This window comes from Pochonia chlamydosporia, chromosome 1, assembly GCF_001653235.2.
Source record: "Pochonia chlamydosporia 170 chromosome 1, whole genome shotgun sequence".
NCBI lineage: Eukaryota > Fungi > Ascomycota > Sordariomycetes > Hypocreales > Clavicipitaceae > Pochonia > Pochonia chlamydosporia.
In genome coordinates, this window is record NC_035790.1 from 1,921,888 (window position 1) to 1,949,650 (window position 27,763).

The following is a 27,763-nucleotide window of genomic DNA, read 5'->3' on the forward strand; positions in this document are numbered from 1 at the left end:
TTTCTTATGGATATGCGATTTTTGGGAATGCAATGGGCGTCTGTTGGACAGAAGGGGGTATTGATATATATACCCATCATAGCGTAAAGAATCAAGCACGATGTATAACAATTCATTGACCTTACAAAAGCGGAGTGTGTGTTACGTTTTGACCAATGTTACATTCCAAGCGAGATCGCTGTGCTGAAACCTTTCAAGGACGTGGTCACTGTTATCGTAGAAGTCGAGAAAGTAGAGGCCCTGGGGATGAGCATGTTAGATCTATAACGCTACGAACGCTTTAAAAGGCCCCAAACATCATCGGCTTTCTGAGCCGACTTTTACTCATTGATGTGCAACTTCTCCACGTCTGCCTCCACGCCGTTAAGTCTGACGCCCGATTTCTTTGGCCGCCTCTTTCTCTTTGCTGTGCTAGGTACTATTGGGGCATGGAGTGTCCATTTTACGATGGCAGCCGATCTCTCCGTAAGGAAAGGATACTCCTTTGAGTCTTCATCAGTGTTCCAATCCGGAGAGGGGTCGTGTTTGAAAGACGATCTAGGTCGTTGCAATGGGGCGAGTCCGCCAGGTGGGTTATTGGTGTCCTCTTGAGATGGCTTCTCTAGGAGTTTACTGTTCTCATCTTCGGGTGTCGAGATGGCTGCTTGACTGTCCTTTAAGAGAGATGCAGCGGCTGAGGAAAGTGACTCATGTGCGTTCTTCTCATTCACTGATGGCGGTGTGCAGAGAGTTTCCCAGGTTGAGACGAGGGACAGCCGTTTAGTTCGTCGAAGGACTTTCACCCAGTCGGATCGAGCTGGGGATCTGCAAGCCTTAAATATGGGAAACCCGTCACAGAGTCGCACGAGGCGAGCAACCATGTAGGCATGGCGCTGAAGCTCCTTGGTTGATGTTTGCACCAGGCAGTGACAGAGGAGTAGGGCGTGAAGAGCTTCAGTTAGAAGGGGATGGTATGTGACTAATTCGCTTGTGTTTGGTTCCGGGAGACGTTGACCGGTACTGTTGATTTCGCTCACCTCCTCAAGAGGGTAAGCGGGAAGGTCTGGTGGCGGCACAGCCGCGAAAAGAACGGATAGGGGGTATACGCTGTGGTTTTTGAGAGGTTTGTTGGATTCGTGTGACCTGGTAGGTTTACGAACACCCTTTGATACCTGATTCATGCGGTAGTTAAACTCAGTGATAACTGCTATTGGCAGATTGGGTGAGTAGTCGAAGTGTGAGAGAAAGGTTGTATAGTCCTTTAATGCTCGCTTGGCCAGATTTTTTACGAGCCTGCGGGACTCAAGTTGCTCTTTTGGTATTTCTTGTACGTCTTTCGGTCCGGTGGAGGTTTGGACAGGATACCCAATCTCAGGCGCAACTGTTTGGTCTGGTGGTGAGGGGTCTATGCTGTTGTCAACATGTCGACAAGCCATGATGATGTAGACAGACGCGCGTTGAAAGAGTAGTTGCGCTACAAGGCCACGGGGCTGATCTTGATCTGAAGTAGAAATATCGTGATTCCTTGTGCTATTGCGGGTAGTAGACTGTTCATAACCATTCCCTAGCGAACCCGAGCCACGAGGCTGGCCGTGATATCTCGACAGATTGAGTGCTTCCGTGAGATCAGCCACCGCTCCTTCAAAATCCTCTCGAAACACCTTGACTGCTGCTCGGGTGCGAAGTGCCTCTGCTTGACCATGATTCGACTCGATGAGATCCGTCAAGGGCTGCAAGCTTGTCGTCTCTACCAATTTCTTAGAGGGAATCTTTTCGTGGAAGAAGTGGACGTATTTCGCGTGAAGATCCTGGCGATTCTGCTGCAGAACTAAATCACCAACTTCTTCCAGAGCAGAGCTACTCTGCATCGTCAAGACACTGCAAGCTACTTCGTCCAGTCGATATGCGTCTGCAAGTCTTTGGCAGGCCACCTCTCGCATCTTCCGTCGTCTCTCCTTGCTCAGTTTCGAGCCACGCCCGAGGGAATGAAAGTTTGGAGTTGCCCCGTTCACGTTGACGAGGGTTGACGGAGACAGGCCATTAGCTGCCCCTACAGCAAGGGCGGTTGCTTTGTCGACGCCTTCGCGAATTTTGAAAACATCAGATACAACTGCAAGGTCAAGTGGGCGTGGCTGAAGAGTTTCGCGATTTATGTCCGCGACTATTTTCAGCACCTCGATGGGTAGTTGGAGCCATGGCCCATGAAAGCATGATATGTGATGCCAATGTCTGAATTTTGTTAGCGGAGACTGGAAATGGGGAGGTAATGCGTGCTCAGTGTCACAACCATTGACCATTGGGATAATGGCGATATGAGGCTGCGGACAGGGCAGAGGAATACGACTCACTTGTTGCGGCATATTTGGAGGGCGGATGAAGCGGGCGTTGCGGATGTTTGTTTTTGTTTCTTGGAGCTGTTCTTGGTAGAAGGTGCGGGAGACGGAGGAAGTTTATCAGTCGGAATGCTGCTCTCTCTAGATGGCGAGCTCGAATCATCGTCACTCGCCAATTCGACATCCCCTCGGAGCGTCTCTCTCCGCGAGGTTTTCGTCATTCTAAGAATGACAAATACTGAGAGGTATAGCCTATTTGCGGCTCTCAACTGGCAGGTGGCGATTCGTGTGACATTGAGGTGATGCTTGTTGGCTTATTTGACGCTTGAGCATAAAAGTTGGTGAAGGAAATAGCAATACCAGAAAACTAAATGGTGAGAGATATAAAGAACACCAAATATTTCCACCTCTGCAAAACTTTTGAGGTAATAATCGAGAATTTGGTTGAGCTTGTGGCGCGAGGATGGAACCGACGTCGAGAGAGAAGGTGCAAAAGGTGGGATGCAAATCACGTGCGGCTTTGTTTGCTGCTTGCTTGGTGGGTGAAGCTATCACGATTCCACGACCAACCAGGTCTTCCAAGCCTGTTTTGGTGCTTACCAAGCAGATGCATGAATCGTCTATTCTACATAAGTTGTGTTTTCAATACTAATACACATCAATCTGGTACTTCCGTATTGTGCCCGTTTGTTCTTTGCCTATTTATGGATGGCTATTGTTGTGCATGGGAGCTGTCTCTTGTCTTTCACCTTCAAACGAGTCGTGGTGCGTGAGAGACGGAATGTGGTCCTAGCTCACTTGCGAAACTGTCGCCACGATGTGCACCGAAACAGTTTCTCAGAAATCTAGGGGTATGAGGAACTGTGCGAGGGTTTGGTTCCAAGGAATAATGTATCAGCAATGTGACACTCCGTCATTAAGTGAAACTAGAGCCGATTCGTCGCCGTAAATATAAACAGCCAAACTTGAGGAGTTCAACACTTTCCTCGCGCTTCATACAATAGGTAAGAATAGGCTTGTGCAAGCATTGTGACGTTGCTCAACTCGGAGAAGACGACGAGGTGACCAAGCTCGATCTCATTGTCAACTTACTCAGCAAATCTGATGCCAAGGGAACAATAGCCAATACTTATTTCGCAGTACAATTAGAAAAAGTAGGACCAAACTGCCAGAGCCTTGGATTTAGGAACCCGGAAATGGAATCATCATTACCTGTCTAATTGGACACCAACGCTCATTATCTCAACATAATTGGTATACTCTATTGTACAATGAACAGCCATCCACCACATATTACGTGATTAATTAATGAGAAAACATCATGAGTGCCGCGCCGCTCATCCACCACAGTAATGACCCAGGCATAGTCGCAGCAGCCCCTGCCACCACGACTGTCGTGGTAGGGACGAAAACTCCCGTGTTTGTGGGTGTAGCAGTGGTAGAAGTCGTAGTGATGGTAGAAGTGCTAGAAGAAGACGTGGACGTCGTAGAGGTTGAGGACGTGCTAGACTTTGTGGATGTCGTGGTAGTAGTTGCAGTTGTACTGGTAACTTGGGTGTTGCACGGGCAATTCCCGGCTGCTGAAGTTGAGGAAGCTTTGCTGCAAGGCTTTGTAGATTGAGAATCAGCCTGGCCACCGGGTGGAGTAAGAGTCACAGGTTTGAGGACAGGCTGATTCTTGAGAAAGTCGCCGCAGGTAAGGCGAGTTTTGTTGGCGAGGTGGATGACAAAAGATCGGTTTCCAATGAATGCCCCGTCTTCCCGCTTCAATGACGAAAACTTGTCCACGTACTCAGCAACGAATGGATCGCTATTGATTGTGCCATATTTTCCAGATAAATCTCCGGTTTGGCATGATGGGAGATTGCCAGCATCGCAAGGCGGATCCTCACCACGGTTCATGGGGTCCAGATGCCCACCTGCTGCGGAGCAGTTCCCATCAGCGACTTGGTTGACATGTATGTGGTAGGCTATTTGCGTATTGCCGTGTCAGAAATATGTATGTCTAATACAAATCGCAATCGTAAACTTGATCTTTTGGATGTATACTAACGAAAGGGACCACCGGTCTTTGGCAAGTTCTCGAATCGAATCGTGAATCTAACTCCAACGCCATCCGGGGGCGTGGCGGCGCTGATAAAACCCCTCACACTTCCTTTCAGTTCTGGTGCTGCGAAGAAAGGAGTCTCAGGAAGAGTAGCCGTATAGACTACATTGATGGGATTGCCACTGATCACTGCGGCAGGGTCGTCGGCGGTTGCATGATTCACTGTTACGCCAAGCGCAACAACAATCGCCTTCATCCGCATTTTTTCTTAAATGTTGAAATTAATACGCAGAGTACGATATTGAACGGCTTCCGCGTGAATGATGCACCTGATTGGAATCCGGAGGGATGACTTGGAGCGTCACAGACAATACTCGACCACCGCCTGTTTATATATCGTGGGACTCGACAGCTTGGTGTGGTACAGAGCACCGAGACACAGAGTCTGGAGCCTCCAAGAAAAGAAATGGCTAGCTAGTGGCGGATTCTAGTCTCGTAACATGTACGAATCGGAGAGTTGTAATTGGGTCGGTAGTATAAGTCGCTTTGGTGACAATTTGCGCCGCCAGGAGGTCAGACGGTCTGCAATACAAAGACGACCAAACCAAGACTTGTCTGCGAGCCCCGAAATAAGCAATCACTGGAAACGCCAAACAAAGATGGACATTGTGCCTGAAAGAAAGCCACACTAGTCAGGTACGGGTGCTCATTTCTTTATATAAACCGGGCTTTATGTTCAGTTGCGCACAGTCCACAAAGTCCATTTAATCACTCTTCTGATAATGGATGGCCGAAACTAATGGGATAAGTCGACTACATGTGACGAGAGGGAAGAAGAATGGGGAACTGTTTGTAGTGCTCGCAAACCAGTGGCTTAAAGAACTAGCAAACAGTTACGACATTCCAAAACGAGGAGACTCGAGTGGCGCTTCTCTGTTTGCCTACGGCTATAGGTGATCCGGAAAGTGACGAGATGCAAATGTGTAGCATCATATTGATGGTTGTACGACTGATTGGTCGAGCTGGCCGGTAATCCGCCCTCGCTGCGGATAAACGGCAATCGAATTCGGGTTCAAGAGTCCTCGCTCTCGGCAATCGGAGCGTTGTATCAGGCTCACCATCCTAGTGAGACGTTCCCTGTTGTCGATGGGCATGTTGGTTTACAGCCCTAGGGACGCCTATTGGGAGTGTTCGGAAAACCGGCCCAGTGGCAACCACTGCAATTGCAGTTGCGGCGAGTCTCATTCTGGGCGAAACAAAAAAGGTCATCCGTTACGTCTGCCAGATACGGAAATCTCCTAGTGATGTGCCCGACTGAGTGTTTTGTTTCGTGTTTCAAGATCCGCACGGATCCTCTCAGCCCGATGCCTGGGCGTCGACCCATGCAACCGAAAAGAACCCTTGATGGCGCTGGGAATGGAGTAGACAAAGCTGGCCATGGTTCCCTTTTTCCGTTGCTCTGAAAATTGTACTGAGTATGGATCACTTAGTTCTAGAGGACACGACCTGAGGGTATCCTGAGAGCAGAATGAGGTACAACGACCATGATGCTTCGCTGTGTAGAAATGTCCCGCTGGCCCCTAGTTGCGATACATTCCAGGGAACAAGCAATCTCTAAGGGCGTAAAGTCATGTTTGGTCATGGGGGCTGTGTACAACCGTGTTGCGATGATGGAGCTGAGCTTCCTTGCTGGAAGTCAAATCGAGTCTACCACACATGGCCATATGCTACCGCATAGCCAGTTTGTGTAGGACGGGTCCCGTAGGTTTTGTGGGTGACCATAAAGGCGAACAGGAAATGCAAACCTTTGCGGTTGCCCTAATTTGACGAGATGAAGCCCAGTATTGGCGCGAGGCACAACAAAATTGATAGATCTGAGAGGTATCGGAGAAGCTGATGTCAAATTCCGTCTGGAAAAGGCGACTAGCCGCCATGAGGTTCACATGTGGCGCAAGCACTTTATGTGGCTTGAACAAACGTGGTGCTTGTGGCTGCATACTAAGCCCACTCTTCACGGCTTAGCGTCAGCCTAACCACTCAGGCAAGAAGCAGGAGCCGCCGGATTGCGCAGCAGCTGAGATCATTGATCACTCACAACGCAACTCCAACAAAGCCGACATCATCAATCGATCTCTCAGCAACAGCAATCCATCATCAACACCGCCTCGACGGTCACTCACTTCACGTCAGTCGAATAAACGCGCTCGCGCCACCATCCCGCCACCATGAAGCCCGTCGTCAGTGCCATGCACGCTTGGTCGTGGTATGTCCTCCCTGTCAACCGACCCGGCCGCAGCCTTTGTGACAAGCTTTAGCCCATCAGCAGTTTACTAACGCCTAGCTTCTGTTTCGCAGCACCGTCATCTCCGTTTTCGCCATAATTATTCTCAGTGTTCTTGCTGGCCTGTACCGAAGCGGACACGAAGAGTTTGTGGGCGGCGAAGAGGACCCTACGCCAGAGGAAGGCAAGGCCGTCGCTGGAACAATCTTCACAGCCGTCATTGTCTATGCGGTATGGCACACCCGATTTTTGGTGATTCGCACACTATCCGGGACGTTTACTGACCGCTGCATTAGGCTTTCCTTGTGTTCTGTGGTTTCCAAGGACTACTGCACGTCCGAGAGAACCGAAGGGGTGCAATTGCCCTATAGATCTTTCATATCGATCATGTTCATCAATAAATAGGCGCCGGCGTTGTATGGAAACTGTTTGAACGGGAAATATTATTTGTTTCATCTGTATTTACTGCATCCCACGATCGGGGATTCGCGGACTCGGACGGAGCTGTCGTAATCCGGGAGCCAGCGAACGTTGGCTTTGTGTATCAAATAAATGAGCGATTATAAACTGCAAGACTTGAATTTCGTAAACTGGTTTCTATCATCTTTTTTCTCGCCCGTAATTCTTGTGCCTGCCCATGATAAATATGGCGTTGACATGCAGAGGTCGCTTGTGCTTTTGCCATGGTTGAATTGACAAGTACTAAAATAGTCCCAAGACATAAACGCACTCACAGAGCTTCAGCTTTGCATTAAACATCGTCACAACCAGCAACAGCTACCAATGTAGTCATGAGACTACTGCACACACCTTCATTTGAATTATGCGTCTTTACAGATGACCAAATTCCGCCATACGCCATTCTATCACACACCTGGGCGGATGAAGAAATCACCTACGACGACTTATCACGCAGGCACAGCGCTCGCGAGAAGCAAGGATGGGACAAGATAGAAAAAGGTTGCGCGCTAGCAAAATCGCTAGACCTGGAGTTCATATGGATCGATACCTGCTGCATCGATAAATCCAGCAGCGCAGAGCTTTCCGAGGCCATTAACTCCATGTTCAGATGGTACGAGAATGCTCGCCTGTGCATCGCCTTCCTCTCCGACTGGGACGCCACAACAGACACGCTGGATTCCAAAGTGTTTCGATCTAGTCGCTGGTTCACAAGAGGATGGACACTACAGGAGCTCATTGCTCCCCCAGAAGTCATATTCTACGATCGACATTGGGAGAAACAGTTCACGAGGGATTCGCTCAAAGATCTCATCCATGACATCACAGGGATACCAAAGAGCATACTTGAAGCCGCGACCGACGGCGATCGACAATGTCGCCAGCAGCTGGATGAAATTTCTGTAGCGCAGAGAATGAGTTGGGCCGCGAAACGAAGCACCACACGAACAGAGGATGTTGCGTACTGCCTCCTTGGTATTTTTGACATCAACATGCCGCTTCTGTACGGTGAGGGCGCGACCAAAGCATTCAGACGCCTTCAAGATGAGATTATAAAATCTACAGACGATGAGTCCATCTACGCATGGAGCTACCCAAGGGAGGGACTGGAAAAGCGCATGTTTTGGGGTTTGTTGGCGAACAGCCCAGCTGCGTTTGACAACTATAACGACTTGATTCCCAGACGGTCGAGATATCTCACACGCAGCTCAAATCGGACGGTGACCGTATCGAACAGAGGCCTACTTCTGGATCTTTTCGTAACCCCATTCCCCAAGGACATGTCGCGCACAATATTCCTCGCCTTCTTGGACTGCGACATGCGACGAGAGGAGTCAAGTTCGTCCCTTAGCCCAGTGATTATACTACAACGAACCGCGTGGGACAACAGCTCAGACATGGTTCGCATCCGGCGGGACATTCTGGGTTTCTCCATGATGAACAATGTAGTTCTCCCAGACGAACTGGCCGCCCTATTATCTACCGGGTCCGGAACAGCATCTACACTCCAGCAACCAGAGCTGCGACAAATCTTCATCCCGCACAATTACACGGCCACCCGTCCACCAGGCGGTCTCACATTCCACCCGGAGATTCACCACCCGCTCAACAATATCAGCCTCAACGTCGTATCCCGGTCCCCAACGTGGCAGTACTTTATCGGCATGAAGGGCGGCTCTGTGGTGCGCTCGTACGAAATCAACTTTGACCAGAATCCCATTCCTGCGGTGCACGAGCTGAAGGAACCGAGAGTCCTCGGCACGATAGAGATCGAGATTGAAAAGGGGGACAAGAAGAAGAAGTGTCGGAGTACGTGTCTGGTGGTTGGGCTAGAGGCCCTGCCTGATAATCCGTTTGGCACGCCTGCGTGCTATTTTGTTCCGTGGTGCGGGTTCGAGGAGCAGGGTAAGGTTGCGCGTGCGGAATTTGAGAGGGTGTTGGATAAGACGCTGAGGAGGGGGGTGTTTGTCTTGGATCAGGATGTTGTGGTTGCGACTTTTGGACTGGAGATCTTGTATTCGAGGTTGGTGTTTACGTTGAGGTTGGAGACGAGGGATATGAAGGATATGAAGGGGTTTACGTGGTCGAAGTGATGGGGAAAGCGATTTATGATGGCTTGAAGTACATGTTCACGTATCTAGATATACAAAATTATACAGAGGTACCGTTCTAACCAGACACATCCATCCTCAGTCTCCCCTTGATAGAATCTGATACTTCAAAAACTATCTCCTCAGGAACATAACCCATCTCCACCAACTCTTCCCTCGTAACATCCTCCTTCTCATCCAGCACACCCTTCAACCCCCTCGCCTTATCAGTAACGTCCTCGATTTCTGCAATCCACTCCTCCGCCCACGTCTTACTCAACGACCCCGGAATGCCAATCTGTATGCTCCTATACGGCAACGCCTGCAATCTCTCGTCTCGCTCCGGATCCCACTGGATCCTAACCTCGCTCGCCTTATCACGCGCATGCCCGTTCCCCGAGCCAACAGGAGCGTTGTGCGTAGACAGCACACCTTTCTCAAGTAGAGCTATAAAATGTTCGTGTTTCATCTTCAATGCCAATATGCGCTCTTGGCCGGGATCTTTGTAGGAATATCCCGCACGGTACATCATCCAACTCCAGCTTGGTTTAACCCACGTCATTCGACTGGGACGAAATTCAGGAGAGGCATTGAGCTTTTGGTGCTTGACAGCGGCGTCGGCAATGGATTGCTTGTATGCTTGGTAGACGGTGATGGTTTGTTGTGTGTATGAGGCGCGGATTTGTCGATATGGAGTGTGTGCAGCCATTTTGTGGGTGTGATCTGGGAAAATGTAGTGCAAAAGTATATTGTAAAGCTATGTTATAGATTGGTTTGTAAAATGAAGTAAATGGCTAGTTGAAAGAATGGAATTATTTTATACTACATTTTACATGTTTCATTGAGGGAGCTTGGAAGACTTGTGAGTTTTGAGTTGTGACTAACACGGCGCGAAAACGCCTTGGACAGCCATGGAGGCTGAGTTGCAAGAGGGGCCTCTCCTAGTTATTGAATGATCCACAGTGTTTTCATTCTCTGGTAGTAGAGGGTGAAAGAATGCCAAGAAGTGGCTGTGAGTTTCTTGTGAAATCAATTGTATTCAGTTGCAAAGCTTTTGGTCTTCCGTGTTTTTGGTCCAAGTGGCCCATGATCTCGCGGTTGAGTTGGTTGCATAAAGTATACGATCTGATCCACTCACTGGTAGGAAATGGCCGAAACCTGCATCGAAAGTACAAGAATTAAAGTCATAGGATTTTACGACGAAAATCTGGCCATTTAAGACAGCTCGACTTCCACAAATATCAAGAGCAAGTTGTGGATTCAATGCTGTACCTAGGTAGTTGACATAAGCTGCGGAGTGACATGCAAGAACGCAGTGGCAATTCGCGACCTGCATTCAATGTGGTGTCGAAGCTGCCTACTTATATTTAAGTATCCGCGTGAGAGCATGCATGGCACCACGGTCACAACCTAGACTCGATGCATCTCTTGAAAAGAGGGTGAACAACGATGGCATGGCCCGATCATGTTCAGTGACACCTCAAGTGGGAGGCTACATGTAGATGCACTTGAGTACTGACATTTGCAAGTGTGATACGTCGGTACTCAGTAATAAGTATACCAGACACTTTCATGTTACAGCTGATGTGATGAGCCGTGTCAGAGAGTGTGACCCCAGGATGAGGATGGACAATGTCGATAATGCAGCCAGCCGATTGAATCGATGGCAGTCCGCAGAACAAAGTTGTCATGGCTAGAAGATGGGGTACTCTGCGACTGGGGTTGGTGTGTTGATATGTCAGTCCTATTTGGTTGCATGTGCATAAGCCAGCAGGGGAATCGTCAAACTGATCGACCGCATTGTACTGCACTGCTACTCGATAGGTTTGATGCTTTTCACGACTGAATGTGCAGCATCGAGGCAGTGGGGATTGATGAGAGGTGGACTCTGAAGAGGGGCGACATTTGGGAGGATGGACATGGACATGGACATGGCCATAAACATGGAGGGGTCAACAACTTGGCGGGGTCAGTCAGGTGCATGGATCTGATACCAAGTATAAGTACCTTGGTACATACATGTATTGATACCCAGTGCCTCTCATGTCAAAGTCTGGTATTTGCTTGGCTGCAGCTGGGCTTGACCGCGACTGAATGGTTAAGCTGAAGCTCACAATGCAAAGTTGTTGTATGGGATCGAAGAAAAGGATGCACGTAAATTCTGAGCATGCAAATAAACCAGATGGTAAAGCATTTGATGGCAAAACGACAGGCGGGTGTGGCTGTGTGAGGCACAATTTGACCCGTGCCAGTGTCTGGTCAGACTTGACCCCGTATGAGGCGCTGCACGAACCAAATAGCAGGGTACTGGCCCACTAAAGTCCACTGGGAGCCCATTGATGTCCGTCTAGTCCCCTGAAATAGGGCCTGCAACGGTCATGCCGACCTCATAAGTACAGGATGACATCGGACCCCGACTCGACGACTCCATTCGACCAGACGTCAGCCACCAGCTTGGAGCTCCAGGTCTTGAGTTCAACATCCACAACCAAACAGTACCATCGACATCATCCTGTCCCTCAGCCTCATTCACCAACACGGCAAATGGACCTTACCTACACCACGACCTAGTTTGTAGTCCTTTGCCAGATGTCTTCGTAGCCTCTTTGCGGTCCGATACCGACTCTAACGATACACATCGTCATCCCGACCTTTGCACCCCCAATCTCCATCCAGGAGCTCACCGACCCCGACGTTTCTTGACTGTATAATACCACCACCACGATACAACGCCGTGCATGTCGCCGCCGGAGGAGCCCGCGGGCCCAGAGGTTGTCAACCCACCTAACGACAAGGATACATCACATGCCAACGAAGATGTAAATCCCACCATGTCGCCCGAACCCTCTGCCTCTGTTGTTGAGACGGCTACTGGGAAGGATATACCGAAGGAGGACCAGCAAATACCTGTATCAGATAGAGCAGAACCAGTTGAGAATGACACCTCTGCGGAGGCTTCATCCGAACTTGCAACCCAAACCAAGCGCACGGAGCAACCTTCAACCCCTGCTATCGAGAAGCATATCCCAGCGCCGTTGAAACTGGCTGAGCCTGAGGGCCCCGATGCCATGACCTCGTCTGTGGCCACCATAAAGGCTCCGGCCACATCATCGTCACAAAAAAAAGACAACGATTCACAATATCTTGCAGCCGAACCGTCGCCCTATGTCGATCCCACGCCTGCAACCCCCATGACCTCGCAGCCTCCATCACGGAGCCCCTCCACCGCTGCAAGATCTCACCGATCCGACGAACCGTCACCCTCAAGATCCGATGGGGCAGATGAGGAAAAGAGATACACAAGCGAGGACGAGCAAGATGGCGGTTCACGCTCCGAGATCCAGAGCATCATGGAGCAGTTCAGCGAAGCAGGTGGTGGACCTGACGCAGAGGAAGTAATGAGCCCACGGCTAGAGATTGCGTCTCCCATTCTGGCCGGGCCAGTTCAGCACCCCCCTCGAAAGTCAAGCTTAGAACCACTCTCGCAGTCGATATCAAACCAGCTCCAGGATTTCAACGCCTTGCGAGTATCTACGTCGTCTCCCTCCAGCGTAAGGTCCAAGGAAAGGGCTGTCGATGATCATGGGCCGCCAGTCCCGCCCAAGGACGGTGCTTTTGGAACTCCTCCTCGAACGAGAGACGACAGGCGGCCATCTAGCATAACGTCGCCAACCTCTCCGCAACTATCCATGCACCGTCCTCCTCCCCCTGACCCCGAACCGGAACCAGCCCTTCCTTTTGACTTTCACAGATTTCTAGAACAGCTGAGAAACAAAAAGGCAGACCCGGTTGCAAGGTATCTCAAGTCATTTTTGTCTGAATTTGGCAAGAAGCAGTGGATGGTTCATGAGCAAGTCAAGATTACAAGCGACTTTTTGGCCTTCATTGCCAATAAGATGATGTTATGTGACGTCTGGAGGGACGTGTCCGACGCCGAGTTCGACAACGCTCGCGAGGGAATGGAGAAGTTGGTCATGAATCGATTATATGCACAGACGTTTTCCCCAGCCATTGCTCCACCAAAGCCTATTCCAGGCGCCAAGCCGAGAAGACGAGGAGGAGATGTGCCTTTAGGCCCTGGCCGCCGTGGACAACATCAAGAAGACGTTGAACGTGATGAGATCCTGACTCAGAAGATCAACATCTATGGATGGGTGAAATTGGAGCATCTGGATATTCCGCCAGTGGGAGACAGTGGTCGCCGGTTCTTAAAACTCGCTCAGCAAGGTTGGTTTCATTTGGCCAGCGAGTGAGTGATAACAACGCTTATACTGACATCTTCTTTTAGAGCTTTTGAAAATCAAGTCATATAGAGCGCCACGTGACAAGATAATCTGCGTCCTGAACTGCTCCAAGGTAATATTCGGTGAGTAGCCTCTCCAAAATACACATGTCATGCTCTCCCCAGTTCTTTCATATGCTAATTCTGGCAGGTCTCTTGAAACACAACAAGTCCGACTCATCAGCAGATTCATTCATGCCACTGTTGATTTACGTCGTATTACAATGCAATCCTGAGCATCTGGTTTCCAACGTACAATACATTTTGCGATTCAGAAACCAGGAGAAGCTTGGTGGTGAAGCTGGCTACTACCTGTCATCTCTGGTATGCCTGCACTGACCGGATCAGTCCATTTTGTTCTTCCTTTTTCTAGCAGCTAATAAATTCCACACAGATGGGAGCCATCCAGTTCATTGAAAACATGGATCGATCATCACTCACAATATCCGACGACGAATTCGAAAGAAACGTCGAAGCAGCTGTATCAGCCATTGCCGAAAAACACCAGGCTGCCTCCCCCATTTCACCCCAGCAGCAGCAACAACCTACATTCAACGAGAAAGCCGGCTTCTACCCCAGTGGATCGAGCGGTCGACCATCCATCGATGGGGTGGAGGGCTCAACCCCACGGCGCTCAACCTCCTCTTATGAAGGCGACGCCCAAGACGGTGCAGCAATCAGCGGCTTGCTTCGAACCATTCAAAAACCGCTCAGTACAATTGGTCGAATCTTCTCCGACGAGAATGGCTCTTCGTCTTCCGCTCCCGGAAGTGTTCCCCGTTCCCCCGGCTTGACAGATCGCCAATCCCCTCGACCAACTCATCGAGATCAGCACGCTGCCTTGCAAGAGCAACAGCAGCAACTGCTTGCCAAGCATGCTCTCCCCGCAGAAGAAGCCGCTGCTAGACAAGCAAGTGCCGAAGCAGCAGAAGCCCAGCGGCTACACCGTGCTGAGCATGCAAATGTTGTGGAGACGCTGGCGGGCATGTTTCCCGACCTCGACAAAGATGTTATTAGCGATGTTGTTTACCAGAAGCAAGGAAGGTAAGTGGCCCTATACCACACTCCCTTTCATTTTCTAGAGCATGTGCTGACCGCGGTTTGATTTAATAGGGTTGGTTTGGCAGTCGATGCATGTTTGGCGCTATCTTCATAGAACTTGGGGATCTGGGTCTACGGACTTTCCGATCATTGTGCTTGAATGCTAGTTTAGCAGAAACATTTGTATCCAGATAATACAACGTTGATTGAAAGCAAGCCCTGTTGCAAACTAATTTCCAATAGCACCCTTACTACTACAGAAGCTGGCCCTATCCAGAATCTCTTCCCCGGACGTTACTCCCTATGCTGATCATATCATACATACCAGGTGTGCTATGGCAGTGCAAGCACCGCTCAGTGCCCAATGTAGATTCTGGTTGTGAACCCTGGCCCTTCCAGCCATTTAAGTTCCCTCATCAATAAACACAGGCCAGCCCCAAGTCAATCGGGTCAAAGGAGGGGTGCCTACAGTTACGATATGAATATCCTACTGATGGTTAATGGCTCATTGATGATGTAACTTTCGTGAGTAGCTGGTAGTACTGGGGTGCGCAGGTGGTCAACGCTTCTGAGTGTGTAAATCGACGTTACATTCCCATATGCTTCTGAGAAATTATTATTACTGACAAAGGGGAGATTTTCTTTGTGTCTGGATGCCTGTACATAACGTAGAGGAGCAAATAACTGTACAACCTTCCTTCATTCGACGTGAGTTCGTCTCGGTATTTGATACACACATTACTGGTTCTGCGATGACCCACAGACACAGCATATACCATTGTCTACATCAGTCGTCTAATGATTTGACAACAAAGCACCCATATTGGTCATCACAATACGCAAGGAAGTGTTGCCCGTTATTTGCAAAAATGAAAAAGAGATTTACAAGATCTATCATCTTTGTACAAAGCCCGAACCAAGCTCCAGAAAATGCAAATGCATCGGCTCGCTATACATGCCGCTCTGTTCTCAATGTACTTTCCACAATTTAGATATTTCCATGGTTATACACAGCTTCGCTGCAGGGTGATGACGTTCAAGGATAGGTTAAGGAATGGAAAGAGGTCGGTGGCGGTGGGTGGTGAATGAAAAGCAAAATGAGAGAGATTAAAAGAATGAAATAGAAGAGCGAAGGGAATGCAATACTGCAATACCCTGACAAAACGAAATATCATCAAGCCGAGCCAGTCAACATGAAAGTGCGATCACAGTACTAGAGGACGGCGTCAGCTGCTTCCCATCCACGCTGGCGCCTTGGTTTCCACGATTCCTCCCGAATATGACATACACTAGAACCCTCCCTAATAACCCCGTCCTCCATTGCCGTAGGCGTAGGATGGTCCATATGCTCCACGATACTCTCGATCAACATTTGGTACAGCTGGTTGTCGGTCAGCTACGCCTATAGGCGCAGCTCCATCCAGAAGGCTCTGGGAGTCATGCGGCGTAGTCGGTGTCAGTGGCCTGTACATGTGTCCTCCGGAAGGCGCAACTGGCGGTCTCAAATCACCGCCCCCTTGGTAGTATCGTTCCGCTGAGTCAGCCCGGCTGTGGCCTTTCTCGTTCAAATCGGCCGAGGCGGAAAACATAGATTTTTCGGGTACTGGTGCTCGATCAAGGAGTAAAGAGTTGCGTGCATCAAGCGGGGTGAGGTTGTCCATGTCACGTTTGAGTTGTTCTGTTACGGAAGACGGTTTGGTTAGCAAGTTCTGAAATAAAGTTTCTCTGGATCAATCCAACATACCCGCTTCCTTTCTTCTCTTACGATGGGGGTTCACTTTGCAGCAAGCGTTGATTCCATTCCAAGCAATGAGAATTGCGAGTACTACCGTCAGCGTGGCTTGAACTGCGATGAGTACCACGCCTGCGACTGTCTGCGTTGTCTGTTTGATTCCAAACTCTTGAACGAAAACCAAAATGCAGGCAATAGACAAAACTCGCACAACTTGAATGATGATGTTGATGACATTGCCGGAACGGCGTTCAAACGGTCGGGCCCAGAGCAGCAGACAAAGCATGAGGCCTTCGATGATCAGTTGGGCAATAGTCTGAGGCATACCATGACCATTTCCGGCAGCAATCGCGACGCCCTTGGCAAACATGTAAAATATGACCGGGACGAACAACCACCAGTACTGCCTCTTGTAAGATTCATAGAACAGAGAGTACCTGACCCAGATCTTCTTGTCTTCATACATGGCCGCTGCGTCACCATCTTTTTGCTTCAGTGTGTGAACCACTGACCAAATCTTCCAGGAGAAGAAGGCCAAAATACCGGTGAAAACAGCAAGGGTGACAGCTGCCAGGACTTTGGCAACGGTCGAGTCGCCGGTTGTGAATTGAAAGACGCAGTACAGTACCCAGATGCCGTAAAGCAGAAGAATCAGGGATGTGATGGTTCGCGCAATGGAACCCCAATAGTGCTTTCGAAAACCTTTCAAGCCTTCTGGAAAGTTGCCAAATAGGGCCCAAGCTTCAAGAATAACTTTGACAAGGAGAATACCAACGACAATCACGCCGATTATAATTGCCACAATTAGCAACGCGCTCATAAAAATGTTCGACTTGGGAACGAGCAGCTTCTCGGCAAAAGCCTGGATGCCCTGTACTTTGTGTTGAAAGTCCTCTCCGCCATCATTGCCAGCAGTGTCGGTCGAGTTGATAGAAGTATCAATGGCTCTTTCAGCCAAATCCACAAAGGCATCAATTGACCGCTTGAAATTGAATAGTCCTTTGTTTGGACTCGAGGTCGAACCATCTGGGAATACCAGCGTAGCATTTTGAAGATATCGGTAGTTGTCTTGCGTCAAATTTCCACCTGTTTTTGACCGGAAGTCATCAATCGCGGTCTGCATCCCCGACCATGGAATGACACCCGCCGAGAATGCAAAGTTTTTGGCAAAATTTCGATAAATGGGAGGATAGTTGACCGACAACATGCTATTCATTGCCATTCCTTGAAACCATCCAATTGTCTCGCCGAAGCTGGGACTGATGGTTCCCATACCTCCACCAGACCCGCCTCCAAGAGCAGCGCTGCCGCCAGACAGAGCAGCGCCAGCAGCCGAAACGCCGGTCAGGACCAAAGCTGCACCGGCGACACCAGCAGCAATGTAGGATATCACGGGAATATCAGTTGTTTTGCCATTGGATACATCAGACTGAATGCAGGCAACCTTCTTTCCACCGTCCGCACTGACCAATTGCAAAGTCGCGACAGCAGAGATATCGGGTATTTGAAAGGCTATACCAGGCACCATATTGGCAAACTCTGCAGGAATCTGCTGGCTTCCACGGGCTGCGAATTTGCCCACGGGTACAGGGCACAATTGTTGGACAAATGTGCCCTTGTCGCAAGGGTTGAAGCTTTTGGAGTACACTGTGTTTCCGTAAGCAGTAACATTGAGGATTGCGGTTACATTTTGTTCTTTGCTGCTTGAGCCTGCCACGTCGAAGCTCACGGTCTTGTTTTCGTTGTTGTAACTGATGTCAATCTTGTCAACTTTCACGGAGGAGTCGGAACCGCAATCGCTGAAACCACTCGTCTTGAGGATTTGTCCTGCATTTACTGTCGTTGCCATGAAGCCCAACAGCATCACCCCTCTGGTCCATGAGCCCCATGCTGAGTTAGAGCGGGCCATTTCGTCCGCCTAATAGTCGCAATGTCGATAAATGATTCGGACCAAAGCTTCGTAATTCAACCGTGAAAATGATTGTGGTTCGTCTTGGATATCAATCGTCTCAATTTCGGTCAGAGCTTCATTGAGTAAAAGCTGTAAGGAAAAAGTACATATTCCCGGGAACCCAAATAGACAAAGACGTTTAGGGATCGGTTTCACGTATAGTTTCTTAGCCAGAGGTATTTCTTCTTAGATCAGGGTTGCGGATGTTGATGGCAAATGACCGTATTAGGGAGAGTGAACAAGTCAAAATATCGAACAAAGATCCTTTCAGGTCGTGGTAATTCGAAGTGAAATCATAAAAAGTGCGTCCAGCGGCGATGAAGATTGAAAGCGGCCAAGGATCAACCTGGATAGAATTGAAATATGTGAAAGAGTAAACAAAAGAAAGTGAAATCACACGGAGGTATGAGCCCTCGGGCTTATTCACAGCTTCGCCAGGCACAAGTTAGGTTGTTAAAGAGAGAAGGTTCGCTCGAAGGTCGCGAGAAAATACGGCCGGTATCTGTGGTCGGGATGATGGCCGCAATGGCGATGTTGGTAGGTGGCGGTAACTCGAACAAGGGGCGGACCTGAAACGCATACAAGTCAAGTGGTGTTGAGGAGGTGATGTTGCCAAAGCAAAAAGCGAGATCGAGAGCTGGGGAGGAGCGAGGTGTTGTGTTGTGTCTTTTTGCACCAAGCTTTCTCCTTAACGAATGATAGAGCTAAATAGCAGATTTTTAAAAACGAATGCAAAAAAAAAAAAAAAAGCACGCAGTACAGGAAGCAATGGGTAGTTGGAGAGAGTAAGAAGGCTGATGAGGAGGGAAAGGTTGTGGACCAAGCACGGAGTATGGCTGTTTTACTCCGTACATGTACACGAGCATTGAAATGGAAGGCGCGAACCACTTGCACTTGATCAGGAGCAAGGTTTGCTTGGGCCAGCAGAAAACCGACTACAGACCTCCCTCACCTTTCCATGTTCCATTTGCACAATACATGTATACGAAGTACTCAAGTACATCCAAGCAGGGAGTGCAATGGGGCACAGTAAGCGTGCCAAGTCTGTCTACTTGTAACTTGGACGGGTATGGGCACAGACATGGGCAGGGGGGACCTTCTAATCAAGATGCCGGGGCTGATCCAAGGCCAACCTAGTCATCTGCAATAGATGTGAGTTCATCAATTCAAATTCAAGAAATGTGTTCCCATTCACTCAACACAAAGTCACTTGACTAAAAATGAACTAACTGACGAAGGAGATATGAAACGCCGAATGGGCATCAGAAGCTGGGTCGCTGAGTCCTCAACCTCAGTGATTCCCTCCTTTCTCCCTCCTTGCTCCAATGGTCCACCAACGAGTCCACCAGAAGGCCCCAAACGCCGGGAAGGCTGCAGCAAAGACCCGAAGACGTCGAGGCTACTTTTGACAAGCCAATCAAAACGAGTAACAGGGGGTTGCAACGACTGGTTCATGGATGGCCAGACATGCGACATGCAGACGCCAGGTTGGCGGCAAAACTTGGTCTTCAAGGTTGCTAGGCTGGCAAGAAGCCATGAAAGTCATATCCGGTCTTGCCCAGCCATAGTATCTGGGCATTTGACCACCAGCTCAGCTCCCTGGGCTCGGCGGTGCCTCGACTTCTCACCAGCCCTCCGCTCAGTTGACTGCCAACTCACTACCGGAATTAGTTCTGGTGCTACCGGCCGGTGCTGCGGACCCAACATTTTGCAGAAGTCAGGGCACGGTTGGAAAGCCGGGGCCTGGAGCTTCAGGGGCTGCCATCATCCCAGAATTTTGACAGTCATGTCTCGCCTCGTTGTGGCACTTGATAAAACCTGTTGATATCGGTTACCATCCCCTCCACATGGCTCCAGGGGCATCTCCCAGCATCGATTATTATTGCATGTCTGGGTGTCCAAAACAGGGCACAAACAAGCATCCATAATAAAGTACGGAGTGCTTTACCACTTGACTCCGTGCAATACTGTCCTGTTTGGTACTCCAGGCGCCTGTTGGGTACCAGACTGCACTGCCCTTCCTTATTCCTTTGTTTTTGTCAGATCTGCTGGCTGCCTCACAATGTTCCAAGCAGCGACATCCTGCCCGCCCCTGTGGCTCTGCGGCTCTTTTGGAAACAAGCCACATCAGGGTTCCAATTAAGCCGTCCAATTGAGACCCTTCTTTCTGGTTCTCCATTGGCTGCAAGGTCGATCTGGGTGTGACACTTGAAACCACACCAGACCCAAACAATAGCAACAAAGCCCACCTTCCAACAATGAGCATTTCGTGAGAGCATCCACTGGCTGCCAGACGCATCATGCTGGTCAGGCAGCTGCAGAACTGACTCTCAGTATCCACCACCGCAGCGGCAAACGAGACTGATTGCCAGCCACATGTCTGGACACTAATGCTACGCGATACGCTGAGGTCCTAGACTTCTATTTTCGACCTCTCAGCCAACCTCATTTGGGCTCTGGATCATCACCGTCTTATTCTTTGGTGTTGATTCGCCCCATGTGCTTGAACCCTCATCCCAAATCTCGCTGGGAGCAGAACATAGGATCTTTAGTACGGAGTAGACAACCAAGACTTTTCCTGGGCCAGGCTTCAGCTGAAGTGTATGGCGTCTATTAGATTCCCCTCCGATTTCCATCAGAACGTCTTCGAGAAGTGGCCTGGATCCTCACAGTGTTCGAAGTTCAGATACCGATATGTTCCACAGCATACTTGACCTGTCTCGGTTGACGGGGTTCAAAAGTGACGACGTCGTCTGTACAACGTACCTAGGTACGTATGCTGGGCGTACTCTGGCAATTCGTGGTGTATTGATGACACCACTTTCTGCATCATTCATAGCACAGCCTCTGTGCCAAACATGTCTCGTTCGTTTATGCACCACCATGCAGGAACATCTCTTCCAAATAATACTTCCAACAAGCCATAAGGTCTCTCAAGGGATGCCATGTGAATCCAGCACACTCATCGTTAGGCACCTTTTAGAGACTGTCCTTGAGTACATGGCTCTGCAAGCCTACCCACTGCGATGCAGATCGCATGGATACTTGGGCCTAATAATGTCGGTTACTGGTTCTGATCTATTCCAGGCATTGTCACTTTCACCGTTCTTTCGCCTTGGCCCACTCATCCTTGCTGGTGCCTTGATTTCTGAGCCAAACCAGCCACACCGTCCCCATCCCAGCGGGTGCTCCAACGACATGATATAGCATTGTCAGGCTCCAGCACATGCTGCAAGGTGACACGGGAACAACACAGTAGTAAGTACTTTGATACGAGCACTGCTTTTGTTTCTTGTTTTTCGGTTCATCCCATCCGTCGATCACAACGTCTTTTTCAACTCAATCGCATCTCAGTCAGTAGCTGCTTTGGATAGCGCCCAGTTAGTGTACATAAACAGTGTGGATAACCGGCTGATTTGCTCATTTCAGACAGCGACCCCAGCCAGAGTCTAGTACACGATCCCACGCCATAATTTATGAAGACTCGCAACAACGTCAAACCGTGCCGTTAGCGAGTCCTTCGTCCTTGTCTTATTTAACAATGTATCATTTGTCCCAAATCTTCGTGGAGCCTTTGTTAGAAAACAGGAACCCGCCACGGTAACACAGCGCAGCATCTCGAACTCTGTTCCCTGCTAGCGAGCCTGGTCCAGTACAGGGAGAGCTGGCAAGCTGCATCACTGGCTGCTAAACTTACGCTTGTATCTTATCTCATCTCATTCATTCCAGCTTGTTTTTGATAACCAGCCGTCTCATTTTGGGTCCCTGCCAAGTATGCAAAGTGGTCCCACTGGGCATTCTCCAAAGTTCAAGCTCTCTTTCCCCTTACCTGACTAGACAGCGACGACCACCGACCTCGTGTTTGCGCAGGAGGGATATCCCAGCATTTCAAGACATAAAGTGCTCACAAAAACCGGTTTACATGACCACAGCCACAAGCCATCTCACGCTTACACCCCAGATCTCCATAATACATCGACTAATAATAGGAGCCTTAAAGTTCTATACATCCAAGTACAGTGGGAGGTTGGAGTATTTACCCGAGTAAAAGTTATTACATATCACATTGTGAACGATGTTGTATTGACATCCATCAGTATACACTTGGACGTAGGCAACCCACAAGTTTGCAGTGGTTGGGGACACAACTACGATCGTTCAAGCATCGCCAAGTTGTTTAGGTGGAACAAAAATTTTCGTCTTTCTTTATTGAATTGGTTAAAAAAAATATAAGAGGTCTCGCAGTTTTGCGGTGGCCTTCATGGTCCGTGACCAAAACAAAACGAAATATACATCTATTGCCACCACGGCGAAGGACGGAAATGAACACGCCAAACAGGCAGAGTCCACAAATATCTATGCAAGGACCTTCTTTCCAGTCAATCCCGCCCAAGATAAAATGCTTATCTCGTTCGGGACACCCAGCGTCTGCAAAATTCATAACCAGACGCTAAAATGGCGCATGACAGTGTGTCGTATAAGCCCGTTACATGCGTAAGCGTCTTGAATTTCAAACCCAATCAACAATGCGTGCTCCCCTGCTCCCCACGGAAAATAAGAAGAAAAAAAAAGCCACACATTTGTCTCGTTACCGAATATGAAATCTCGCTCGTTGCAACAAAAAAGAAAATTGTATGTGCAAATATAGTTGACCAACCCTTAGGCGGCCGGATAACGAAGAGAAGAGCGTAAAATCTGGGCATTCAACATTCCTAGTGGGCGCCGTTCGTCGCTTCCAGAAGTTCTATAATCCCCTAGAGAAAAAGGCGGCGCTCGTCCCACTGCTGCTGTTGCCCTTGTTGATTATGCTGTGGTTGTTCTTGGTTGTTCGTTGAAGCATTCAGGTGCGGCGAGTGGGAATACGTCGACAGCGATTCGTGACCACTAAACGGGCTTCCATTCACGCTGGAGGGATCCATCATTGGATCAAAACCAATCTGGCCACCAAGTTGACCTCCCATTTGCACATCTCCAACATTTTGTAGTCCGAGAGCATTCATACCTAGTTGCGGGAATGGCTCTACATCATTGTCCGACATGGCCATAAAGTTATTGTTCGATGGCAAGTAATCTCCAGCTTGGTTGCCCTGCATGCTTTGCAGCCTTTGGTTGGTATCATATCCCTGGTTCATCTGCCCAACACCCATGTTTGACTGAAGACTCTGTCCAATATTGTCAAACTGCTGCGGATAGAGTTGTTGTTGAAATTGACCAGGAGGCATGACAGGATACATGAAAGAGCTTGGCGACTGATAACCCAAAGTTTGATGGTTGTAATTATTTCGAAGCTGCTGTTGTCCTGGGTGCTGCTGCATATGCTGTGCACCAGGAAACTGTACCGAAGGTGTAGTTTGGTTCATGGGCAGAGGTATGGTTTGTCGTGGTGGGGGATCTTGTACTGGGCTGATGATGGTATCGGCAGCCAATTCCTTTGCTTTGGCAGCCACCAGTCGCAATACGGGAAGAGATATTTGCTCCATATGCTTCGCCAAGTGGACTGTGAGCTTCTTCCATGTTGGGAAAGTTTTCCCACAGAATCGGCATGGTTCATCTTGAGGTCGAGCCGTAGTCTCAATGTGACACTGCTCAACCTTTTGCCACGTCGCATCCATCCCTCCGGCACGCTTCATTGCAGCCTTCGTCTTTACCTTGGGCTCCAAAAACTTGTGTTCGCGCACCAGATGCTGAAGGAAGTTGTCCCTGCGGTAACAGGTATGCCGACAGTCATCAACATCGCAAGTCCACCACTCTAGGTGCCGATGACCTTCATTTTCGTGTCGAACCCAATCAGCTTTGCGCTTGAAGATTTTTGGATCTCGGCATTTGTCCCAAGTGCAGGTAAATGGTTGCACATCCTCGTGAACGTGCTTAGTCCAGTCGGATGGCTTCTGGAACTTTTTCCTCTGATAGCAAAGCTGACACTCAAACTCTGCTGGTAGATACTGAGTCGGAGGCATGGGGATATCCTGCGGGAAGCTGTCTTGGATGATCGCGCCCTCTGTAGGCATGCCCTCGTCATCCTCTATACCAGCCGACAGAGGATCTAACCCTTTTGGATCGCCTTTTTGATCAAGAATGTTTGCAGACCCGCCAAGTGCCATGCACAGCGAGCCACAGGGACAGTTGGCGCCCAATCCGAGGTGCTTGACTTTGGCGTTGAGTAAATGCTTGTATCTGATAATTTGTTGATGAGCGATACGGTCAACCAAGTACCCGTAAGCATCTTCCAGCCCTGGGTTCAGGGTCATGACATGTTGCTGGAAGCCAGCAAAGTTCGGCGTAATATCATCAATGATATTCGGGTTCGCTCTCATATCGTTATCCTCGTAGAGATCATCCTCGTCGTCGTCATCGTCGTCGTCAGCAGCGTGAGCTTGGTTAACTCTACTAACAGGAGCTACTGGAGGGCCACCAGACTTGCGCCACATATCAACAAGGCTAGACGTACTTTCCATGGCAGCTGCACTTCCGGTAGGCTTGGGGATTTCAGATTTACTCCGTGGTCTTCGGAGCGAATTCTTTACGCTCAAACTACCAAGAGACGCCCTAGGGGAGGCAATCGGAGATGGTCCGCTAATAGAGCCGCTTCGAGCATGGCCGGTCCACATGGACGCAAAATTTTGGCCCATGGATGCCAGTGTTGTGTTAATGCTAGGTGTTGGTTTCTTGCCACTTCCCGTCGACCCCAATGGCGGTGACAAGTGTGGTGTGCTTTCCCGTTTAATCTGTTGTCCGGCTTCCTCTTCGTATGGTGCGTCTGCTTGGCTGCCAGAGCGACCGCGAGAGCGACTTCTTGATCGTTTTCGCAATTGGTTCGTGCTGGTGCGTCTTACCAGGCCCCGAAGATCCCGGAGGAAATTGCCAGGCCGGCTAGTCTTCTCTCCGCTACCACGGCTGATAGACAGCTTTTTCAGAAAGTTTCCGCTGGTTACACCTTCGACATCAATTACGCTTGGGAAACTTCGTCGACGAGTGCCCCAGGTCGCGGACCTCGAAATGATGGAATCATTGTCGCGACACAGCCTCTCAAATCTTGCCATGGCGGCCTGTGAGGATTCTGGTTGGTATCTTCCGTGATCGCCCATTTGAATTTCATGAAGCGTAGGAGAGTCTCCAAAGCCTCGAGACGACAAAAGGATTTCCCGATCAGCATCAGACATCTCGCCTCCAGGGCCACCGATATAGGGCACCCCAGGCACCAAACGATTCTCGGTAAGCCGTCCGAAAGGAATTTCATTGTCGTCAGACCTCATGTGATCTATGGCTTGTATCTCCTCGGCAGATTTCTCCAACGGAGCAGATACATCATCAAGATTATCAGACAACCATCGCCCGACATCTTGATTTCGTTCGTCAGTTTTCCTTTGAGAAGCAATTTGGTTGATACTAGGTATTTCATCAGACGGGCGATTTCTAGGATCAAGCCCTGCTCGTCTTGACGCCGCCTGCTCCTGGTCCCAGCGATCCAAAGAATCCCGGTGTCCAGACATCAAATCTTGGTCACGGGCGGTAGTGATCAGGTCGCCCGCAGAGTGAATGCCTCCACGAACCGTTCTAGGGCTGTCTTCCAGGGTACGCTCAATAGTGTGGATAGGAGCATCATCGTCCTTGTCCCAGACCGAAACAGTCACTCTTGGGCTCTGGGGATGCATGGTCACGAGCGCGGGCGCAAGGCCGTCCTCGCTCGTCCTATTACTACTACTGTGGCTAGGAGTAATTGTGGATGAGTCAACAAGGACACTAGGCTTTAAGGGCCGCTGAAGTTGTTGCGGCGAGATTGAATTCGGGATTGTTCCGGAAGTGATAGTTGTACCGAGGTCCTTGCGATCACTTCTCGGTGACGTTGTGTGAATAGAGGCGGTATGTGTAGGCGTCAAAGGGTAAGACGAGCCATCTGCCGATTCATGGTGTGATTCAGTTATTGGGAGGTTATCCACAGAGAAGTCAGTCTGGTCCCATGTGGCCTCATCCAGAAAGGATGGCGTCGCGGGGTCTATATTGTTGAAGTCGGCACCAAAGAATGGGTCGTCTTCGAGATCGCTAAAGTCACTAGATTGATAGTGGCTCAGAGTCGCATTCGAACCAGCAGGAGTCTCGATATGCTCGACAGGAGATGAGGTTTCGTCTTGGCCGAGCGACAAATTGAAGGGATCTGCTGCTTGAGACAAAGGTTGTTGGCTGGCAGCTGAAGATTGAGTACTGCGGGGTTCAGAGCCTTGACTTCGCAAAGATCCAGGCGCCTCAACAGAGCTTGAAGCCATTATGACGCCAGTAGAAGGGGGAGCGGCCCCGATGAGCGACGATAGAAGATATATATCAGATGCAAGGCAGCAAAAAGTAGACCTGATGAGTCCAACTGCGGGTTGATGGATGTCTGTGTGGATGAAGTCACTGGCAGGGGTTCATATTCCTGGCTGTGCCAACGGTAATCGCTCAAGGCTACTGGAAGATGGTCAGCAAGGGGTGTTTCCAGTACTGGCCGGGATTTCCCAAGTAATATGCGCGCAAAGAGCGAGAGAAGGCAATATGTGCTCGAAAAGCAGACAGAGGTGTGTTCGAAGAGGGACCTGGTCTGCCAGGCAGAAAAGAGGTGCGAGGGCTGAAGTTGAGAAGCGCGGCGAAGGTGGCAGGCCTCGCGCGTGGGATGGAGACGGTGCGGAGCGGCTCAGCAGGCGCTTATTGCTCGTACTAGGAAAGGTGTCACCGTGCCCCTGCTAGTCCGCCAGCTAGATGCTTTGTTTGCCAGTATCGACAGAAGAGGAGCAAGTGTATTGCATTTGCAGAAACAGACTGGACCCCAGGAACTCGGGTAAGGCAGCATATGTGTGGTTGCAGAAGGGTCATTTCAAAGTGTGGCTGCGCGACGCAACAACGGTCCGCCAGGTGGGCAGCAACAAGGCAGCCTTTTGACTTCAACCCAAAATCTTCCGAGGGAGCATTGGAAGTCAATTAGAGTAATTGACAGCTGGGCGGCGAAACGAAACTTGAAAGCGAGACACCTCCAGAGTGGCATTCTCTTCGTCTTTGGAACAGTAGACTTAAGCAGCCCTTTTCCCTAGGTCTCTGTTGCCTTTCATCTTTTCATTGATCATGCTCGTCGCCAATATCAGGTCCATCATTGACAAGGGGAATGAGCGAGTGCCAGCTGGGCAAACTGGGTTCCCTCCCATGGTGGCATTCAGAACGCCAGACACACCAGTAGATCCTGAGTGGCACCGCCATGGTGGGGTATTCCCTTGACCACAAGGTGGGCAACCATTGACTTAGCTTGTGCCTGTCTTGAACATTGGCAGAACCCAAAATGGAAGAAGGTCGAATCTGCTCCATGGTATGTATGGAGCATGGAAACTGAATCTTTGTGTGTCCGTTCAGCCTTAGAGTAGGGACGTTGCACTGCCTAAGACTCCACCGTCCTCGTCAAACCAATGGCTGACAACTGATGTCACTCATTCCATGTTCTTTGGAGACGGTCATCCATTGCTTCTACCATTCTGCAATACCAGCTCTGTCAACAGCCACCAGAAGTCTCAGAGACGGGGGGGTCGACGAGACAGGGCATTCTTGCAAC

The 27,763-nt window shown here is 49.7% G+C and overlaps 11 protein-coding genes across 11 annotated transcripts; 6 read left to right on the top strand and 5 right to left on the bottom strand.

The window, feature by feature from the left end:
- Positions 1-320: 320 nt before the first annotated feature.
- On the bottom strand, positions 321-2,533 carry VFPPC_00469 (histidine kinase group protein; the record flags this gene model as incomplete). Its single annotated transcript, XM_018280481.1, has 2 exons — positions 321-2,208; positions 2,328-2,533. 2 exons carry the CDS (start codon positions 2,531-2,533, stop codon positions 321-323), a joined length of 2,094 nt encoding a protein of 697 aa, XP_018148597.1.
- Positions 2,534-3,617: 1,084 nt separating this feature from the next.
- On the bottom strand, positions 3,618-4,621 carry VFPPC_12785 (cytosolic Cu/Zn superoxide dismutase; the record flags this gene model as incomplete). Its single annotated transcript, XM_018290562.1, has 2 exons — positions 3,618-4,282; positions 4,366-4,621. 2 exons carry the CDS (start codon positions 4,619-4,621, stop codon positions 3,618-3,620), a joined length of 921 nt encoding a protein of 306 aa, XP_018148598.1.
- A 1,963-nt stretch (positions 4,622-6,584) lies between these two features.
- On the top strand, positions 6,585-7,011 carry VFPPC_12786 (hypothetical protein; the record flags this gene model as incomplete). The annotated part of the gene is made up of 3 exons (XM_018290563.1): positions 6,585-6,622; positions 6,715-6,871; positions 6,937-7,011. 3 exons carry the CDS (start codon positions 6,585-6,587, stop codon positions 7,009-7,011), a joined length of 270 nt encoding a protein of 89 aa, XP_018148599.1.
- Positions 7,012-7,431: 420 nt separating this feature from the next.
- VFPPC_00470 (HET-domain-containing protein) lies at positions 7,432-9,192 on the top strand (the record flags this gene model as incomplete). Its single annotated transcript, XM_018280482.1, has 1 exon — positions 7,432-9,192. One exon carries the CDS (start codon positions 7,432-7,434, stop codon positions 9,190-9,192), a length of 1,761 nt encoding a protein of 586 aa, XP_018148600.1.
- A 76-nt stretch (positions 9,193-9,268) lies between these two features.
- Positions 9,269-9,898, bottom strand: VFPPC_12787 (ATP-dependent RNA helicase DHX8; the record flags this gene model as incomplete). The annotated part of the gene is made up of 1 exon (XM_018290564.1): positions 9,269-9,898. The coding sequence occupies one exon, from the start codon at positions 9,896-9,898 to the stop codon at positions 9,269-9,271; it is 630 nt and encodes a 209-aa protein (XP_018148601.1).
- Positions 9,899-10,691: 793 nt separating this feature from the next.
- Positions 10,692-10,886, top strand: VFPPC_15153 (hypothetical protein; the record flags this gene model as incomplete). The annotated part of the gene is made up of 1 exon (XM_018292906.1): positions 10,692-10,886. One exon carries the CDS (start codon positions 10,692-10,694, stop codon positions 10,884-10,886), a length of 195 nt encoding a protein of 64 aa, XP_018148602.1.
- Positions 10,887-11,927: 1,041 nt separating this feature from the next.
- On the top strand, positions 11,928-14,627 carry VFPPC_00471 (guanine nucleotide exchange factor Vps9; the record flags this gene model as incomplete). Its single annotated transcript, XM_022428174.1, has 5 exons — positions 11,928-13,416; positions 13,478-13,555; positions 13,623-13,795; positions 13,866-14,515; positions 14,585-14,627. The coding sequence occupies 5 exons, from the start codon at positions 11,928-11,930 to the stop codon at positions 14,625-14,627; spliced, it is 2,433 nt and encodes an 810-aa protein (XP_022284672.1).
- An 815-nt stretch (positions 14,628-15,442) lies between these two features.
- VFPPC_15154 (hypothetical protein) lies at positions 15,443-15,601 on the top strand (the record flags this gene model as incomplete). Its single annotated transcript, XM_018292907.1, has 1 exon — positions 15,443-15,601. The coding sequence occupies one exon, from the start codon at positions 15,443-15,445 to the stop codon at positions 15,599-15,601; it is 159 nt and encodes a 52-aa protein (XP_018148604.1).
- A 212-nt stretch (positions 15,602-15,813) lies between these two features.
- Positions 15,814-18,153, bottom strand: VFPPC_00472 (hypothetical protein; the record flags this gene model as incomplete). The annotated part of the gene is made up of 2 exons (XM_018280484.1): positions 15,814-16,190; positions 16,257-18,153. 2 exons carry the CDS (start codon positions 18,151-18,153, stop codon positions 15,814-15,816), a joined length of 2,274 nt encoding a protein of 757 aa, XP_018148605.1.
- Positions 18,154-19,438: 1,285 nt separating this feature from the next.
- On the top strand, positions 19,439-20,020 carry VFPPC_00473 (hypothetical protein; the record flags this gene model as incomplete). The annotated part of the gene is made up of 1 exon (XM_018280485.1): positions 19,439-20,020. The coding sequence occupies one exon, from the start codon at positions 19,439-19,441 to the stop codon at positions 20,018-20,020; it is 582 nt and encodes a 193-aa protein (XP_018148606.1).
- Positions 20,021-22,949: 2,929 nt separating this feature from the next.
- On the bottom strand, positions 22,950-26,456 carry VFPPC_00474 (C2H2 finger domain-containing protein; the record flags this gene model as incomplete). Its single annotated transcript, XM_018280486.1, has 1 exon — positions 22,950-26,456. The coding sequence occupies one exon, from the start codon at positions 26,454-26,456 to the stop codon at positions 22,950-22,952; it is 3,507 nt and encodes a 1,168-aa protein (XP_018148607.1).
- Between the last annotated feature and the right edge of the window lie 1,307 nt (positions 26,457-27,763).